At 36.3% G+C, this 19360-nt stretch overlaps 1 protein-coding gene across 1 annotated transcript; it reads left to right on the plus strand.

Moving 5' to 3' along the window:
* Positions 1 to 210: 210 nt before the first annotated feature.
* LOC309712307 (integrin alpha-M-like) lies at positions 211 to 19325 on the plus strand. The gene is made up of 30 exons (XM_082543018.1): positions 211 to 308; positions 1746 to 1848; positions 2026 to 2129; positions 2531 to 2601; positions 6173 to 6287; positions 6580 to 6707; positions 6804 to 6949; positions 7375 to 7525; positions 8332 to 8482; positions 9223 to 9296; positions 9467 to 9587; positions 9763 to 9902; positions 9995 to 10141; positions 10233 to 10442; positions 10536 to 10669; positions 11326 to 11468; positions 11571 to 11725; positions 11844 to 11969; positions 13004 to 13077; positions 15795 to 15936; positions 16025 to 16123; positions 16240 to 16319; positions 16404 to 16490; positions 16585 to 16654; positions 17462 to 17560; positions 17673 to 17753; positions 17874 to 17984; positions 18062 to 18175; positions 18254 to 18364; positions 18538 to 19325. Exons 1-30 carry the CDS (start codon positions 272 to 274, stop codon positions 18634 to 18636), a joined length of 3423 nt encoding a protein of 1140 aa, XP_082399144.1. The 5' UTR covers positions 211 to 271; the 3' UTR covers positions 18637 to 19325.
* Positions 19326 to 19360: the final 35 nt, after the last annotated feature.

The following is a 19360-nucleotide window of genomic DNA, read 5'->3' on the forward strand; positions in this document are numbered from 1 at the left end:
TTGTTTGTTATATCTGTTTTTATTGTTTAATTAAAACCAAGTTGATGATTTTTTAGATAAAATGTAAACGACACCACCACAGTGTTGTGTAGCATCAAAGACACAGTGTTATTAATACTGTAGCAACTCCTACATAAGAGTTCCTCTAACTGACTGTCTTAGCTTTGAGAGGTTGCTTTATGAGTTCTGCATTTTTGATTTCAGCTCACACTATCAGCAGAAGTAGGTTCACGTTCATCTATCATTACCCTCTTTCCTTGGGAGTGACAAAATGGACTGGATAATCAGTGCTACATTATTCTTGTCAGGTAAGACAAACTGGTGCCTTCAGATTTATTCTCAATTATTATCAATTATCAATGTCTGCAAACAGTAGAAATATGACTGCTATTTTATTGGTAAATATAGCAGAGACACATTTTAAATTTAAAAAAAGTACAATGAGTAGTATTAACCTTTTCATGCATGAATCGTGACAACTTTAATCAGGATTGTTTTTAAATTATTTTTACCTTTAGGCATGAAAAAAAAAAGATTGTTGAACTTCATTTTTTAAACATGTATTTTTCAAAGAGGTTTTTACATGTTCACTTAGATGAGCAACTGATGTGTATGGAGTGAAACATCAGTGTCCAGTAGAGTGGTTTATGTGCAAGTAAACCATCAACACTGACACAAATACAAGAAAACAGCCTTTGAATAGCTGTCCAGTGTATTGAAATCCACTATGCGTGAAAGGGTTAAGATCTAACATTGATTGTTAGTTAGTGAACCTGTACCTATATTTTTCGGAATACTTTTGTAGAGCTCATTTCCTTATATTTTATCCCCTGTGAACCAAACTACCATAAGCTCAGTGACTGTATGTGTAACTTCTGACTGTAAAAATAGCTTCATTACCAAGATGTTTCTCTGTTATAGAAGTGTACTGAGTGAAAAAGTATTTCATAAGTCATCATTATAAAAAGATAAATTCTTGATTATTAATAAATGATTAAACTTGATTAAAACAAGCTGAAATAATCCAAAATAATCATTGTATGAAGTTATGAAGTCATTATATAGACCTGCCTGTTTTGTTGAGGTCTACAGAAAATGTGAGGCTTACTTACTGTATGGTATTCTGACACTGCACCCAACTTTCCTACTGTGGTTATATTTTATATTTAATGTAAATAGCATATGCAAGAGTGAATAAATGCTGAGGGGATCCTATGAGAGTCTTTTATTTAACTCTTCTAAGGCCATAACAAGAAACAGAAGTTGAGTCTCATGCTGATGAGGTATAAATATTAAATATTTTTAGATTCTGGAAACTACAAAATCATGAAGCTGCTGTTGTTGTTGTTGAATACTGCTGCATGCAAGTTAGCATTATACAGTGTCATACTGACTGCTTTTAACATCTAAAAAAACGGAAGACTTTGTTTAACAGAAATAAATAACTGATACTGAACAAAGACTTTGTTATGCATGGTTGCAGTGGTATGAGATTTTCACTGTACAGTAATCATATCAGAAAATGTTTAAGTTTCTGTATTGATATGTGACTTTGGCGCTTCCTAGTGTTAATGAAAGAAATCTGCAGTTAAGAAAAGAATTAAACCAACTCATCGACTGAATTAGTTGCTTCTTACTCTTATACTGCATATAAACAATTATAATTAGAGATGCTATAATGACATTATCATCCTTTACAGTGGCTCTAAAAATGTTATTGATGCTCTTCCTTCTTTGATTCTCAGTGTTAAAAGCTGCACTTGGTTTCAATATTGATCCCGTGGCTTGGAAGACCCTGAGTAACTCTGCTGCTGGTTTTGGCTACCAGGTGGTGCAAAGACAATCAGAGTAAGTCAGGACATGCATTGTTATGTTGAAAGCGGGTTTACAGCTGCATGTTTAACATTACTGCTATTTCTTTTTTTTTTTATTTACCATCTCTGTTGTGCTATATGGACATATGGAGTTTATTTAATTAGAGTTTGCTTTCTAGACTTACATGATTGACTGGATTTATTTTGTTAGTTTGCTCGTCAGTGCTCCACTGGAACAGCATTCACAAAACGGAAGAGGGAAAATATACAGCTGCAAAACCTCTTCCCAAAACTGCCAAAATATACAATTTCAAGGTAGGTAACCATTCATTTCTAAATGTGCTAAAACTCGGATAGTATTTTGCCATAAAAATAGATATCCATAGATCCTGTCGCATACATTTGTTTAAATCAAATCACAGTTACAGTAGATTTCCATATTAGATATCTTAGTATGTAACGTTCAGCCTTAAAAATGAAATAAACTTTCCAACTGTTTTCTTGATACAAACAAGAAAACATTTCTTAAATTTTGACAATAGTGACGAAGAAAAGTAAAACTGAGTTTTGTTTTGCGTTCCTTCATTTTGAAAATATTTATCATGCCAATTCATGAATTGTGGCACTTTGTAGTTCTCAATTTGAATATTGTTTTCTTCCTTACACAAAGTGTATTTTAGGAGTGTTTTAACACATTTGTAATGCTTTCAATACAGCACCAGAGTTTGCAGTCAACATGTCGCTTGGTTTGTCAATGAAAAGTGACCCGACAGCACAAAACACTGTGGTGAGTTACTTAACTGCAGACATTACCAGTGATTGTATCTCTCTATATCTATCTCTATATCTATATCTCTCTATCTCTCTGCCTCCCTCTCTCTTCTTTAAATAGACTAAAAGTTAGCAGATTTTAAAGAGTTGTGTCGGAATTTCTTGTTTGATTTTATATAGAACTAGAAAAATTTGCATTTCCTGCGAAAATGCAGTGTGGATGCTTAAAGCTGAAGCTGTATGCAAAAAGTAGCTGAAAAAGCTGAAAAGTTGCAGAAATTGTAAAAACTTTGCAGAAGCAAAGGAACATTGCTAAAATGTAATAATTTAGCAGAACTGCAATATCTTAGAGGAAACATAATACTTGGCAGAAATACAATAGCATAGCAGAACTTAGCAGAAATATTGTAACTTACCAGAAACATGATAACTTCTCAAAAATACAAGAATTTAGGAGAAATAGTATAAGATAACAGAAAGAATATATTTAGCCAAAAATACTTAAACATTACAGAAACACTATGATTTAGAAAAATAGTACAACATAGCAGAAATATTGTGATTTACCAGAGACACTGTGATGACCTATGAATATTGTAATTTTAAATTAAGACTATGTTTTAGCACAAATATTATAATTTGGCAGAAATACAACTATATAGCAGAAATGCTATATTTAGAAAGAAAAATATAATATAGTAGAAATACAATGATTTAGCAGAAATACTACAATATAGCATAATAACAATGATTTAGAACAAATACTATGATTGAGCAGAATAGCAATAACTGAAGTAGAAATATTGGAAAAGTTAAATGACAAGATGAAAAAAAAAACAGAATATGGTTAAGTTCCCTCAAAACTAATTGTTGTTCACATGTGGAAAAAAAAGAAATAAAAATAAATTAAAAAACAAGAAGGAACAGCCAACAATTACACATAAAATCAAATATGTATACACAAATGCACAGAGAGAGAGACACACAGAGGGTCTATGCCAGTCAACCAGTCTAAATATATTATATGTTTTTCCAACAATGAGATGCTGCCCTAAAGTTGGTCTCTCTCTCTCTCTCTCTCTCTCTGTCACACACACACACACACACACACACACACACACACACACACACACACACACACACACACACACACAGAGTGAGAGAAGTAAGTTTCTAGCTCAGTCAAGCAGCCTGGGAGCTGCTGAATTTGAATCCACCAATCAGAGTGGCTGTGTACTTTTTCCCGCCAAAACAGGTGCTTCTGTTTACACACACAGCACAGAGAGACACTGGATTATTGCAGTCTATTTCTCATAGTGACAACTTCCCTCAAACAAATGACCATAATTTCCTAACCGTAGAGGCTAGAAAGGTCATTCTTACACCGTTTTGTTCAGAAGTGATTGGGGAATCTTCAAGTGTTGACAATTTATCATTAAAATATGAATTTTTAGAGATATATGACATGGATGACTTGTTGACTTAGAAGCCACGAATTCCCCAATATGCAAATTTGAATGCCTGAGCCCACATATATGATTGGCTGCCTGGGAAGCTGTGTAGGCCCTGATTTGTGGATTTGAATTCCTCAGCCTAAATATATTGAATTTGAATCTTACAATGAGATCATCCCATTAAAAGGCTTTCTCTGTCTCTCTCTCTCTCTCTCTCTGTCACACACACACGCACACACACACGCACACGCACACACACACACACACACACACACACACACACCACTTAGCACAATAGTAATAAGTTAAACAGAAAAATTGGAAAAGCAAAATGGACAGCTGAAAAAATGCTGAACATGCTGAGGGTCCCTCAAATATACTTGTTAAATGAAAAAAAAATCAGCAAAAAAATATATAACAGCCACACAATCACAAATATGGACACATATGGAAACACACATGCACAGAGAGACACACACACAAGATCCAATTCAGTCAACCAGTCTAAATATATTGAATTTGAATCTTACAATGAGATCATCCCGTAAAAAGGCTTCCTCTCTCTCTCTCTCTCTCTCTCTCACACACACACACACACACACACACACACACACACACACACACACACACACACACACACACACACACAGAAGTAAGCTTCTAGCTCAGTCAAGCAGCCTTGGAGCTGCTGAATTTGAATCCACCAATCAGAGAGCCTGTGCACTTTTTCCCGCCAAAACAGGTGCACGCAGCACAGAGAGACAGGATTTTTGCAGTCTATTTCTCATAATGACGACTCCCCTCAAACAAATGACCATAATTTCCTAACCGTAGGGGCTAGAACGGTCATTCTTACACCGTTTTGTTCAGAAGAGATGGGGGAATCTTAAAGTGTTGACAATTTATCATTAAAATATGAATTATTAAAGATAATTGACTTCTAATGCAACATAACTGAGTAGAGCAAAGCAAAAACTGCCTTGACTTGCCCTCAAACAACGCTTTCTAACTCTAAATCTATTTGGAGTATCAATATCATTCTTTCACCGTAAGAGACAGCACGCTTTGGTGAACAATCATGGAAATTTTCAGGTCTCTGTGGAAATCCATTAAAAAGATATGACGAGAGAAAAAAGTGGTTCATTTCCAGAGTTTGAAATCTGAAGAAATCTGAGCGAAGGACGAATTTCCTACCCTCAAACAAGTCTAACTCATTTCAGAACGGTAATAGGTGAGAAAATAATTCTTGAATTGTGAGCGTCAGGAGTGTCTGAAGATATACCAGGACAAGCCTTATGTCTTAACTTTGCTTCGTTAAGGAGATATGACGATTCGAATATGCCTCTCATTACAGAAATCAAGCGGTGATTTTGAACAAGCTCTCCATTGACTTTCTATGGAGAGTTTTGCGACTTTGTGTTGGTCTGAGGAGATTTGCCAAAATTCTATAAATCCCACAACAATGATAGTGACATTTTCGGAAACCCAGCAAAAATACCTACGTTTTGATGTATAATTTGTGGAAGTTGAGTGAAGATTGAGCAAGTAGCAAGAAGTTGTTCGGACATGAAGAGAAGACTGCAAAACCTTCAGTGGCAGACTGGAAGCCAAGTGCATAGCAACCATAACAACGCATGTATTTTGTGAAAAATCACAATTTTGCAACTCAAAACTTTAAGAGGCATAAAGGTAAAACGGTAAAAGATTTGAAAAAGCTGAATCATACCTGAATAGCCCAATAATTTGAGAACATTTTAAAGTTTGAATGGTTGTTCTACGTGAAAATATGAGGAAGTAGTTAAGTTTCAGAAACAAGCAAATTTTAGCAGAATTGTAGAAGTTTCCCATTCATTTCAATGGGACAAATTAAGCTTAATATTTTAAAAAGTATAATAGTGAAAAATACCAAAAGACATAGCAGGAATTAGCAGAAATAGCAGAATATTTTAAAATTTGAACGGTGAAAATCGGCTGAAAATTGTGGAAGTAGTTAAGTGCCAAAAAGTGTACGGAAGTCCCAAGAGGAACTCAATAGTGTGGATGCTTAAAGCATCCACACAATTAATAATTGTTTAAGTGGCAAAAAATACTCAACCTGCTGAATTATGGCATCTTGGCTTTGTCTCCTCTCAGGTGTGTGGTCCAACCATTCCGAAGGACTGCAGAAGTATCACCATGTACAACGGTGTGTGCTTTCAGATGGAAAGTTTCAAAAGGATCAGACCACCCATACCTTCTTCTATTCAAGGTAACAGTAAATTGTCTTTGCCTCTCTGTCTCTGTCTCTGTCTCTCTCTTACACACACACACACACACACACACACACACACACACACACACACACACACACACCATGTATATCATTACTCCTGGTACCTGATTACATTTAGTGATGTCCTCTAAAATGTTCGAAGGGGACACTTTAAAGGGACTATGTTTAAATGTGTGGTATTCACTGACCCTTTACCAAGGTACAAAATCCTTTTGCTTGCATTATATGAGTTTAAAACAATATAATTTTGAATCCATCTCTTTGACAGAGTGTAGAACACAAGCAGACATTGCCTTTCTGTTGGATGGTTCAGGCAGTGTAGATAATACTGATTTTCAAACAATGAAGAAATTTGTGAAAGATCTAATCGAATCATTTCTCTCAAGTGACACACAGGTGAGCAGCTGTTGTCCCTCTGTCAGTAAAATCATGGCAAAGACATAAAATAGCTACATTTTTATTTCTATTAAGTATTTTTTCTCTCTTTTTCAGTTTTCTGTTTCCCAGTTCTCTACTTCACCTGAGGTTCACTTTTACTTTAAGAAACTTTCCTCATCTGGATCAGTGGAGACTGACATCAATGACATCAGTCAACAGGAGGGAGCTACTTACACAGCCGAGGCCATCAGATATGTTGTGTAAATAATGCAGTTATAATAGTGAAGAAGTGCAGATACATTATTGTCCAGTTGATTTTTTTCCATAAATCTGATCACATTAAGTACTGTGTGGACTGTATGACTGAGGGAAGCCTTTTAAAAGACACACTGTACACAAACTTGTGCTTCAGAGTGTCATCTTCTACAGAGAAGATGATATGGCCCCAACTGGCTAAATTCAAATATTTGCTGAGTTTAATTTGAAAAAACAAACAAACAAACAAACAAACAAACAAACAAACAAACTTGTATTAGGTTGATTTGTGCAAAAGTTAAAAAAATTGCCAAAGAGAATGACATGCAGAAATAATAATATTAATGCAGTTTACCTGGTTGTGTATAAGTTACAAGATCAACTGTAAAACAATATTTTGAAATTATTTTGATTTTTTTTTATTTGACAGGAACAATGTTTTCACACCACAAAGAGGTTCCAGACAAAATGTCAAGAAGGTCTTGATAGTAATTACTGATGGACAATCTCATGATCGGACTGATCTGGGAGGTGCAGCACAGCTAGCAGAGAGTAAAAACATTGTTCGATTTGCTATTGGGGTAAGTACTTCCATTATTTAAACCTGCAGTATGTTGAGTTTTATAATAATGAGTTTTATTCAGTTGTCACACTACAGTCACATTATGCTGCACTATAGGGAGAAAAGTCCTGAACCACTCACTCACTACAGCTCCTGAAGTTGCTTGGCCGTAGAAACCAATGTTATGAAATTCCTGTCGCACAGCTTTTGTCTAAATGTTTCCACTTTGGAATAATACCACTTAAAGTCAATCATGAAATATACAGGCAGACCAAATAAAATTTGGTGACTTGTTGCAGCAGTGCGATCATATTACAGTACTACACTTAAATTCAGTGAGCTCTTTAGAATGACTCACTCATTCACAAATATTTGTAAATTCAGACTGCATGGCTAAGGGATTGAATTTTTTTTTGCCTGTAGTGATATGACCGAAGACACCCGAATTCAAAGATTAGGAGTTTTGGTTACATGCTGGCCACACATTTGTATATGCACCATATAATGTACATGTAGTGCATTTATTTAAATCAAAGCCAAACTCACTGACCATGTAAAATTTAAATGAAGTCTCTTAAATGAAAAAGCTGAATTACTAATGGAAACATGAGATATGTGTGTAATACAAATACAGCTAGTAGAGGAAAAAATATGTGTAAAAACTATTTCATAGCATGACATAAATGTTATCATGGATTTAGGTTCTATTCAGTGTTAGAGAGTTTAAAACCTGTTTGTAAATCAAGTGAAGTTTAACGAATGTATTTTAATAAAGTGAGCAAATAATTTTCGTAGTATGAGGACTCAAACATATTTGTCAACAAGGTGGGGAATGCATTTGCTAACCCTGATGCCAAAAGAGAACTGCGCACCATTGCATCGTCTCCCTCAAACAAACACGTCTTTCAAGTGGAGAACTTCGACGCACTTGAAGTAATAAGACAGAATCTGCAGGACAAAATTTTCTCAATCGAAGGTACAAACATAAATTTATTGTTACAACTTTGTTAAAATTCCTGTAAATGTTTCAAAAATTAAAATAATTGCACTGTAATAAATGCTACTTTCAGCCGCTCACTTATTCACAAGGGATTTTTTTCACATTCATTATGAGGATCTGTGTCCTTCTGGAATTGAAGCAGTTAACTTTCATTTGTTGTGTAAAATGCTACAATAAGAAGCAACTAAAATTAGTACATTGTATTAACTTTATTGTACTGTATTCAGTAAAGTCACCTGTAAAAGCAAATGTAACTTTACATTTTGTAAAATGAGCAATAAATGCTCAGTAGTTATATAATAAACTGTAAAAAAAATTTTTAACCTCCTAAGACCAGAACTCTTCCACGACATGCATTTTTAATTTCTCTTTGATATTTGGGCATATTGGGGCCAGATGAATGAAAAAACAAAGAATTGCCAGATTATTTTTTTTTACATTATTTTTGTTTTTAAGAAAAATAAGAGCCACATATGAGGATATTTGTTTAAAATTTTGATAGAACAGTAGCAGTATAATGTCCTCGTCAGTGGATATCAGGCCCATGTAGAGCAAAATTGAGTCTAAATAACCCAAAATGTGATGTCCACATATGTGGATGCCAGGTCCTAGGAGGTTAAATAATTACTTGAAGCATAATAAAAGAAATTAATCTTCAAATTGAATTTGACTCATCGTGTCTGTCTTTTACCTTCTCATTTATTTTTCTGTTACAGGATCTCAAAGCAGTGGAGAGTCACTGAAAATGGAAATGTCTCAAGAGGGATTCAGTGCAGTTTATGTGCCCGAGGTAATTAAAACTACCTGAAACTCACCAGACAGTCTAGTCATAGAAAGAAAGATTCACATGTGCCTTTGTGGCAGTTTTTAAGTTCTAATGGCAAATACAGGTTAAACACATTCCAGATTTTAAATGTAAAATAAATTGTATATAAAATGTATTTCCTGTCTGCACTGTAGGGAATTCAGACGTCTATTGTTGGTGCAAACCAGTGGAAGGGAGGCTACGTGCAATACACAACTGGAGGCCAGAAGGTGAAAACATATGAGGATGTGTCTTTGGAGCCTGACAGCTATCTTGGTAAGAATATTACAGCTTTGACAATCTAATTCATACACATGTGATCATGTATATAAACCGCTCTGCTGTAATTCTTTGACACAAACACACTGAAGAGTTTGCATAACAGACATAATTTAATAGGATTAATCAGGAATCTTAATCTGCCTTCTCCTTTTGAAAACCAAAATTCTAGGTTACTCCATGGCGATTGCTAAATCCTGGCATGGCTCTCTGACAGTTGTTGGTGCTCCAAGATATAAACACAGAGGAGTTGTGTTTGCTGTTAACAGAGAAAACTTGAAAAACCAAAAGATTGAGCCCTTTTCATCACAGGTATGCATTTGTATTAAGACAGATATGAATTAAATTATAATTTCCATAGAAATGATCTCAGATACAAAAATAATCATATCTTCCTTACACAGTATCAGACTGGTGCATATTTCGGGGCAGAGGTGTGTACCATGGACATAAATAATGATGACATCACTGATCTGATCTTCATATCAGCCCCAATGTACATGGAGCCTGATAGAGAGGGAAGAGTTTATGTTTGCAGACTAACTGGTTTGGTAAATCACAGTTTTATCTAATCCAATTAAATTAATCGGTTTATTTGTCAAATTTTTATTAACTATAAAATATTCACTCTCCTGCTTTCAGATTGTGGAGTGTAATTTTGATGATCCGTTAATACTAAGAGGACATGCAGCTGTCAAAGGAAGGTTCGGCTCTTCTCTTGCTGTGCTGCCTGATCTAAACTCAGATGGATTCATGGATTTGGCAGTTGGAGCACCTTTGGAGAATAATGGTGAAGGCAGCGTCTACATATTTAATGGTGAAGGAGGAGGAATCAGTCCTACTTACTCACAGGTACACAACATCAAAGACCTCACAAAGATGTCTAAACTCATCTATCAAGTAAAGTCAATATTTTACGAAATCTGATTAATTAAAATATTTCAGAGAATTACTGGCTCTGAGGTCCAGTCAGGACTGAAGTTCTTTGGCGTGTCAATCAGTCAGTCGTCTTTTGACCAGAGTGGTGATGAACTGCCTGACTTAGCGGTGGGTTCAAAGGGTAGAGTTGCCTTACTGAGGTAAGTCCAGGTAATGGTCAAATATTTAGGTACATTCTAAAGTTCATTATTATAAGAATGGCACATTTACAAATATATTTTATTAAAAGCTTTAATGATTTATGTTAAATTATTACACAAATCATTTACAATAATTTAGAGCATTTATATTTTTTGGGGTTTGGGGTATGATTTAGACCTACTTCAATTTTTATTAAGTTTTTAGTTTCTGACTTTCTAGTGCGCCCCAGTGTTTCCCTTTATTCTCATACTTACCTCTCTGAATAATTTGTTTATTATTTTCAGTTGTGTTTTGTTTCATTGTTTCCAATCTCCATCATTATCTGATGTTTTATACTGTCTGAGTCTCCCTCTGTTCCTTGTTGCATATTCCCTTTAAATAAGTCCTGTGATTTCTGGTTTGAATCCCTTGCTTTTTTTTTTGTTTTTGTTTTGAAAGTATTCAGCATTAAAGCTGCCTTTTCAGTTTAGATATCATTTCTCAGGTCCATATTTTCCCTTTCACACAGCTTAACCCAGACAATTAGATAAAATCAAAAGTTCTCTTTCCAAAAGGAAATTCTCCCCTTTAACAGGAAGAAACCTCTGTCTGAACACGGCTCAGGCAGGGGCAGCCATCTGCCATGTCCTTCACACGTGTTCTTTTTACTTTCCAGATCAAGACCCATAGTAATAGTGAGAGCTGAGGTATCGTTTAGCCCAAACAAAATCCCTACACAGAATGTAGACTGCTCAAAACCATTAGAGAATACAGCTGAAATCTGCTTGACTATGAGCAGAGTGTCTACAGTCGGCACAGGTTAATCATCCTTCTCTCTTTTTCTCAATCACTGCACATCATTTTAATTTTATTGTATTGAAACTTGCAACATTAAAATCAAATTCTATTCCTCTATTTTAGCTCGAGCAAGGATTGATTACACTATAACACTGGATGCCACTCGCAAGCCTCCAAACAACCGAGCTTACATCAGTGGGAAACAACGAGAGCAGTCTGGATCAGTTACTGTTGACTTAGGAATAAAAAAATGTTCACCTGTAAAATTCCTCATTGAGGTAAGATCTAATAGCAATCTTAAAATAAAGCCCTTAAAAGTCATTAAACTTAAGATTTTGTTTAATTAACTTTACTTTTAAGACTCCTCCAACATTGAACCTAAACCTCTTCTTGCAGGCTTGCCCCGAAGACGCTCTCAACCAACTTTCCAATGAGCTCAAATTCACGTTTGATGGTTCGGCCTCAAACACCAACCTCAGACCAAGTCTTGCCCCGCAGGCCCAAACAACAACCATTCATCCTGTAAGTAAACCTTTAAAAACCCTATTAGCTGACCAACTGAGGCTAGTCTTTATGAAGTTATGAGAAACTTTTAGGTTTGCTCTTAACTTTACTGAATCAATTTTATTGTAGGCATGCAACTGACTGATACTTCTTTGAGCGACTTCTGTGCAAGTACTTGAAGTAAATGAGTCACCATTAGTGCAGTGACGCCATGTTTTAAGCTGAGCCCATGAAGGCCTTCTGCCTGTTCAGAAATAAATATCAAACAGAAAAAAAATGTGTTTTTAAGTCACACATATGACCTTCCTCTTAGTATTTATGTATGAATACAAAGCTGACAGCAAAAAGCAAATATGAAACCCTGCAAAAAGAGACTTTCAAGCTATCGCCACGGTGATTCTACTTTAGAAACATGAACAGGTAGAAGCAGAGGCTGCAGCCTGACAGCTTATCATTTTGTTACATGTTGAACTTCAGGGTCTTGCTGCTGACCTGAGGTCGACATTCACTCAGCTAACATAACTCTGAGTACTTGTATCAGCATGTTGTCTGTGCAGGTGATTGCAAAGAGCTGAAGTTGTGTTAGCAGCATAATGCAGTTGTTTCTGTCCATGATGCATTTTACACTTTACCATCATGCTCTCATTCTTTATAAATAAAAATTTAAATAAAAATCCTTCTTTTGGTTCATAAAACTCCAGAATAACTGCTTCCTCAGTCTCTCAAAAAACCTCACATCAGATCAGGTGCAGCTTTTTGAACTGTTCCCACCATTAGATTAGAAGTGTGCTAAAGGGAGGGGTTTCTGTTACTGTGGCTCTGTGTTTACAAAACAGACTCAAAGTCCTTTTAATTTGTGCAGGGTTGCAGTTATTAACTGTGTTTTTTGTGTGTATATATTAACTGTACTTTCTGTCTTTGTAAAGTTTTATTTTGTTGATTTTATTGCCCGTAGACCTACATGTGGTAGCACATTGGATCACCATAAAACCACTTATTTAGTCTTTAAATAATTTATAATGTGTACTTTTCCATCATGCTCTCTTCCACAGTTAGGGTTTGAGATCAACTGCGGCACTGATAACAAATGCGTTGATAACCTGAAAGTGGATTTCAACTTCACCAGGTGAGGCACAGTTACAGTGGGATGCAAAAGTTTGGGCAACCCTGTTAATAGTCATTATTTTCCTGTATAAATCGTTGGTTGTTACAATAAAAATGTCAGTTAAATATATCACACAGTGATATTTGAGAAGTGAAATGAAATTTATTGGATTTACAGAAAGTGTGCAATAATTGTTTAAACAAAATCAGGCAGCTGCATAAATTTGGGCACCACAAAAAAAGAAATAAAATCAATATTTAGTAGATCCGCCTTTTGCAGAAATTACAGCCTCTAAACGCTTCGTGTAGGTTCCAATGAGAGTCTGGATTGTGGTTGAAGGTATTTTGGACCATTCCTCTTTACAAAACATCTCTAGTTCATTCAGGTTTGATGGCGTCCGAGCATGGACAGCTCTCTTTAACTCACACCACAGATTTTCAATAATATTCAGGCCTGGGGACTGAGATGGCCGTTTCAGAACGATGTACTTGTTCCTCTGCATGAATGCCTTAGTGGATTTTGAACAGCGTTTCGGGCCGTTGTCTTGTTGAAAGATCCAGCCCCGGCGCCGCTTCAGCTTTGTCACTGATTCCTGGACATTGGTCTCCAGAATCTGCTGATACTGAGTGTAATCCATGTGTCCCTCAACTTTGACAAGATTCCCAGTCCCTGCACTGGCCACAGAGCCCCACAGCATGATGGAACCACCACCATATTTTACTGTAGGTAGCAGATGTTTTTCTTGGAATGCTGTGCTCTTTTTCCTCCATGCATAACGCCCCTTGTTATGCCCAAATAGCTCAATTTTAGTGTCATCAGTCCACAGCACCTTATTCCAGAATGAAGCTGGCTTGTCCAACTGTGCTTTAGCAAACCTCAAGCGGCTCTGTTTGTGCTGTGGGCAGAGAAAAGGCTTCCTCTGCATCACTCTCGCATACAGCATCTCCTTGTGTAAAGTGCACCGAATGCTTGAACGATGCACAGTGACTCCATCTGCTGCAAGATGATGTTGTAGGTCTTTGGTGCTGGTCTGTGGGTTGACTCTGACTGTTCTCACCATTCATCACTTCTGTCTATCCGAGATTTTTCTTGGTCTGCCACTTCGAGCCTTAACTTGAACTGAGCCTGTGGTCTTCAATTTTCTCAATATGTTCCTAACTGTGGAAACAGACAGCTTAAATCTCTGAGACAACTTTCTGTGTCCTTCCCCTAAAAACCATGATGGTGAACAATCTTTGTCTTCAGGTCATTTGAGAGTTGTTTTGAGACCCCCATGTTGCTACTCTTCAGAGAAAATTAAAAGAGGAGGGAAACTTACAATTGACCCCCTTAAATTATCTCATTATTGGATTCACCTGTGTATGTAGGTCAGGGGTCACTGAGCTTACCAAGGCAAGTTCAATTCCAATAATTAGTTTTAAAGGTTTTGGAATCAATAAAATGACAACAGTGCCCAAATTTATGCACCTGCCTGATTTTGTTTAAACAATATTGCACACTTTCTGTAAATCCAATGAACTTCATTTCCATCCATCCATCCATTGGCTTCCGCTTATCCTTTTCAGGGTCGCGGGGGGCGCTGGAGCCTATCCCAGCTGTCATAGGGCGAGAGGCAGGGTACACCCTGGACAGGTCGCCAGTCTGAACTTCATTTCACTTCTCAAATATCACTGTGTGTGTCTCCTATATGATATATTTAACTGACATTTTATATTGTAACAACCAACGATTTATACAGGAAAATAATGACTATTATCAAGGTTGCCCAAACTTTTGCATACCACTGTACAAAACTTAAGCTTTGCTTGTGCGTCTTGTTTTCTTCAAATGTGTTGTTATTTGCAAGTTGTACTTAATGTCACTTAACTTGTCCTTATACAACCATTATTAATATTTTTGAAACTGATGACACTGTTGTTTTTGTGCTACCCATATGGAAAAGAAATAGAAAAAACTTATAAAAGACTTGCATAAGATGTGGCCTACTTCATATAGTGCATCATATAAGGCTTATATGATTTACTAATGAAAGTGGCCACTTTCTCATTACTTTCATATATTTTTTTAGTAAGTATCCAAAACATACAAGTTTCGTTTATATAATTATTCCAGTGATCTTATATCTGTTTTCACTCTTGTATGCTTTTCATACAAGTTTCACACAAGACAGATACAAATTTATAAGATTTATCTTTTCCATATGGGGTGGATTCGGGAGGACGGACAGCAATAAGACGGTCACTGAGAATGTATATAAATCTTATACAATTTGTATCTGTCTTGTGTGAAACTTGTATGAAAAGCATACAAGAGTGAAAACAGATATAAGATCCCTGGAATAATTATATAAACGAAACTTGTATGTTTTGGATACTTACTAAAACAATATATGAAAGTGTCCACTTTCATGAGTAAATCATATAAGCCTTTTATGATTCACTATATGAAGTAGGCCACATCTGATGAAAGTCTTTCATACGTTTTTTTCTATTTCTTTTCCATATGGGGAACCAGCAAGTATTAGAATGTTAACTCACTAAGAATGGACGAATGTTTTTGTTTTTTTTTCACTTTTAGCATCAGTATCTTAGCAAAGCCATTTACCTTACTGTTTGAGCTGGAAAATAACATGGTTTATCAAAGCTCAAAGTGCATTACATTTGGAATACTGTGACATTAGTATGGTTCTAGTCTTGTCTTGTTTTGCCTTGTTCTCATCGGGCTTTGTACTCTGTCAGATCCTCAGAGGTTAAAGTGGGTATTGAAGAGCTTTTGAATGTCACAGTCACAGTGGAGAATAGAGGAGAAAACTCCTACAACAGCCGTGTTATTCTCACGTACCCAGCTGGACTCTCCTACAGGAAGTTTACGATTCAGCAGGTAAAGCATCAGGATCAAGTCTGTTTCAGTTCATCACTGATCTGCTGCTCTTCCAATCCATTCAGCAGTCACTTTTTTCCTAATAAAGGGACGAATCGAGTGCAACTCCTTGGACAGTGAAGATGGTTTGTCACAAGGAAGGACAGACTGCACTATTGACAAGCCAATTTTCAAGAGCAAAACTGGGGTTTGTTTCTTTTTTTAATTGTATTTGTACAGAACATCTTTTATCTCTTTCTTTTTTCTGACTTTTGCACAATTTAAAGACAAAGGGAAGTCACTCATTTCTCTCATTCATTTAAGGCTTCCTTAATTGTCTCCTATGGGATTGAACCCAATAGTCAACTTGAGAGGAAGATCTTTGTCACTGCAAATGCCACCAGGTACTGTTGCTTTGGTATAGATACTCTTAATATATGCAACAGCACCACAGATACAGAACAGATTTTTTTTCTTTTCTCTTTCAGTGGAAATCAGGAGCATGCATCTACAAGTGAACTCTACAAAAAGAAATCGATTGATGTAAAATACAGCATTTTTATGACATTTGAAAGGTGTGTGTTGTTATGTTTGTAACAAAAGAAATCACACAGTAACAAATGTTCTATTACATAATGTATATTTAAACCTCAAAATATGTCTGTTTAGCTCACTCAGCTATAACAATTTCACATTTGGGAAGAACGATTTGAAGAAACCAGTCCAAAAGTCAGTTAAGGTAAAATATAACTTCTATCTGTCTGTGAAGGTTCTCAGTCATCCAGGTCATCGTAGTCTAAGGGGCTTGGAAAGAGAAGCATCTGGACTTCTTTGAGTTTCCTTGAAGACGTTTCACCTCTCATCCGAGAAGCTTCTTCAGTTCTAAGGTCAAATGGTGGAGAGTCCCAGATTTAAACCCAGTGGGAGTTTCCCCCCAAAGAGGGACAAAGGACCCCCTGATGATCCTCTACCTAATCACATGAGCCAAGGTGTGAAAGCGGGTGTGGGTCACAATCAGCCAGGGTTTCAGGTGAGCTCATTGTGAAACCTGGCCCCACCCTATCATGTGATTTCCTGAGGTCAGATGGCCCAGGATGTAAGTGGGCGTTAAGGCGTCTGGGAAGGGATCTCAAAACTGGATTATAGATGGCAGACAGTTGGTGTCGTAAACCCCCGTGTCACTTATTGTAGCCAACCTTTACATGGAGGAAGTGAAAAGCAAGGCTTTTGGCTCTTTTAAAGGGAGAGTACCCAGTACCAACTTTCACACCTTGGCTCATGTGATTAGGTAGAGGATCATCAGGGGTCATTTGTCCCTCTTTGGGGGGAAACTCCCACTGGGTTTAAATCTGGGACTCTCCACCATTTGACCTTAGAACTGAAGAAGCTTCTCGGATGAGAGGTGAAACGTCTTCAAGCAACTCAAAGAAGTCCAGATGCTTTTCTTTCCAAGCTCCTTAGACTATAACTTCTATCCTCTTTAAAAGTTTATTGTATGATTTAGACCTAACTCTAATTCATTTGGTCCTTTTCTTCATTCATTTAGGTCACAAATGATATCAGAGCGCTTAATTTCACTGTGGTGATCAGGGTTCCAGTGAGGCTTGGTGAAAAAGACATTTGGGTGGATTTGAGCAGTCTACAGGTAATATTTATGTAATATATGTTTTAGCTGCTGAAACTACAAATAACTTTATTGTGGATGGATGCATATGGTAAAATTAAGACCAATAAAACTTAAATCAAACATATGTCAGATTCCAGACTGTCAGAAAGGAGATGAGGAAGAACCAAGTGTCAGAGATTTTGTTACGAAGATACAAAAGGATAAAGTGGTGGTAAGTATGCCTCTGCACTTTACCTGTTCAAATTTAACCTAATTGTAGATTTAAACAAACAAACAAAAATCACATTACACTGGATCACAGCTTGTGTTGCATCTTCTCTTTAAATCACAGGACTGCTCTGTAGCCACATGCAGAGTGTTCAAGTGCAACACGTTCCTGGAAAGACTGCAGAGTACGACGTACAAAATCTCTGCCAACATTAGTTCACGATGGATACAGCAGGTAACTGGAGGGATTTTGGGGTTAAATGAAAGATTTTTTTTTTTTTTACAACTGTTAAGCTTTACATTTTTTCTTAGATTGGACTTCAATCTGCTAAATTCCTCTTGACCAGCACAGCCAGTCTTGATTACGACAAAACCCAGTACATCTACTTTTCAACAGGGTCTGACAACAGTCCTCCTGTTCGCAAGGTGTGTACACATTATTTTCTCTCATTTTACTTATTAAGAGTTTCATTGGTATCAACATCCTGTCACTTCATCTCTCAGATTGAGGCAGAGGTAGAAGTTTACCCTGAGCCAGATTTCACCAAAGAGATCGTTGGAGGATGTCTGGGAGGGTTGGCTTTTCTGGCCTTACTCACAGCTGGCCTGTATAAGGTGAAAGACTCCTCTTACACTTTTTCAACTAATCAGTTATAAAGGTTTTAGAGAACATATCCTGTTGAAAATAGTTTAATGGTTATTATATTTACTCATATACCTTGATTATTTTTGTTCATTTTTAATGCACGATTGTTACATTTATGTGGGGTTTTTTTTTTCACTCCTAGGCTGGATTCTTCAAGAGCAAATACAAACAGATGATAAATGAAAATGCTGCAGATGGTCCGAGTCCTGGGACTGATGCAGGCGTAACCCTACCAGAGTAAAAAAGATCACATATGTAGTTGTACATTTAATTTATATGAAATCTATAGATCCTCTGGATAGTTTTAGGAGTGAACATGGTACGTAGAAATGTCCATTCTACTACATTTGATTGATCGAATAAAAACAGCTTGCTGTGTCTAATATCACTCATATAGTTCCCTCACTTGTGGTCAAGACATTGAAAACAGGCTCACAATACTGTATTTTGTGAGGAATCCTTCTGCTCATCTTTCAATTTAAATTACTGCAAACATTGTACAGTGAAACTAATTGTCATGCCATCATGTACTGTAAAACTTTTCAAATTCAATAGATACAGTTAAAAAACACTTTGCTTGCTTTAAAAAACTGAACTTGTGAAATGTGACTTGCTTTTTTGAGAAATAATGGACAGGGTATGCAATGTTTTAGCTCTGTGATGTGACTTTGCATAAAAAGTATTTCTCATACGTCAGTGTTTGTCATTTGCAATATGTAAAAAAAAATTGTTTTTGGTTTCATATGATGAAGTTATAATTAGAAAGATGTTAGAGGAAACAATTCGTTAAACAAGTACTTGGAGCAATAAAACACAGAGACCTTAGATCTGTCTTTTCAAACGTGCACGGGTGAGGCCCAAAGGAAACCCATAACAAAAGATAACAGCAGTTTATCATAAGTTTATTAAAAAAATCATTTTTATACAACATATTGTCATGTTGTCTTTGATGCATGGTCAATCAT

The sequence above is a fragment of the Aulonocara stuartgranti genome (assembly GCF_965226115.1).
Source record: "Aulonocara stuartgranti genome assembly, chromosome: 8".
Classification (NCBI taxonomy): domain Eukaryota; kingdom Metazoa; phylum Chordata; class Actinopteri; order Cichliformes; family Cichlidae; genus Aulonocara; species Aulonocara stuartgranti.

Bases quoted from the DNA above. Each gene is read 5' to 3' on its own strand.
- LOC309712307 (XM_082543018.1), top strand. From the start codon at position 272: ATGGACTGGATAATCAGTGCTACATTATTCTTGTCAG. The intron at 11,469-11,570 runs GTTAATCATCCT...CCTCTATTTTAG, and splicing joins AGTGTCTACAGTCGGCACAG to CTCGAGCAAGGATTGATTAC. The intron at 11,970-13,003 runs GTAAGTAAACCT...TCTCTTCCACAG, and splicing joins AAACAACAACCATTCATCCT to TTAGGGTTTGAGATCAACTG.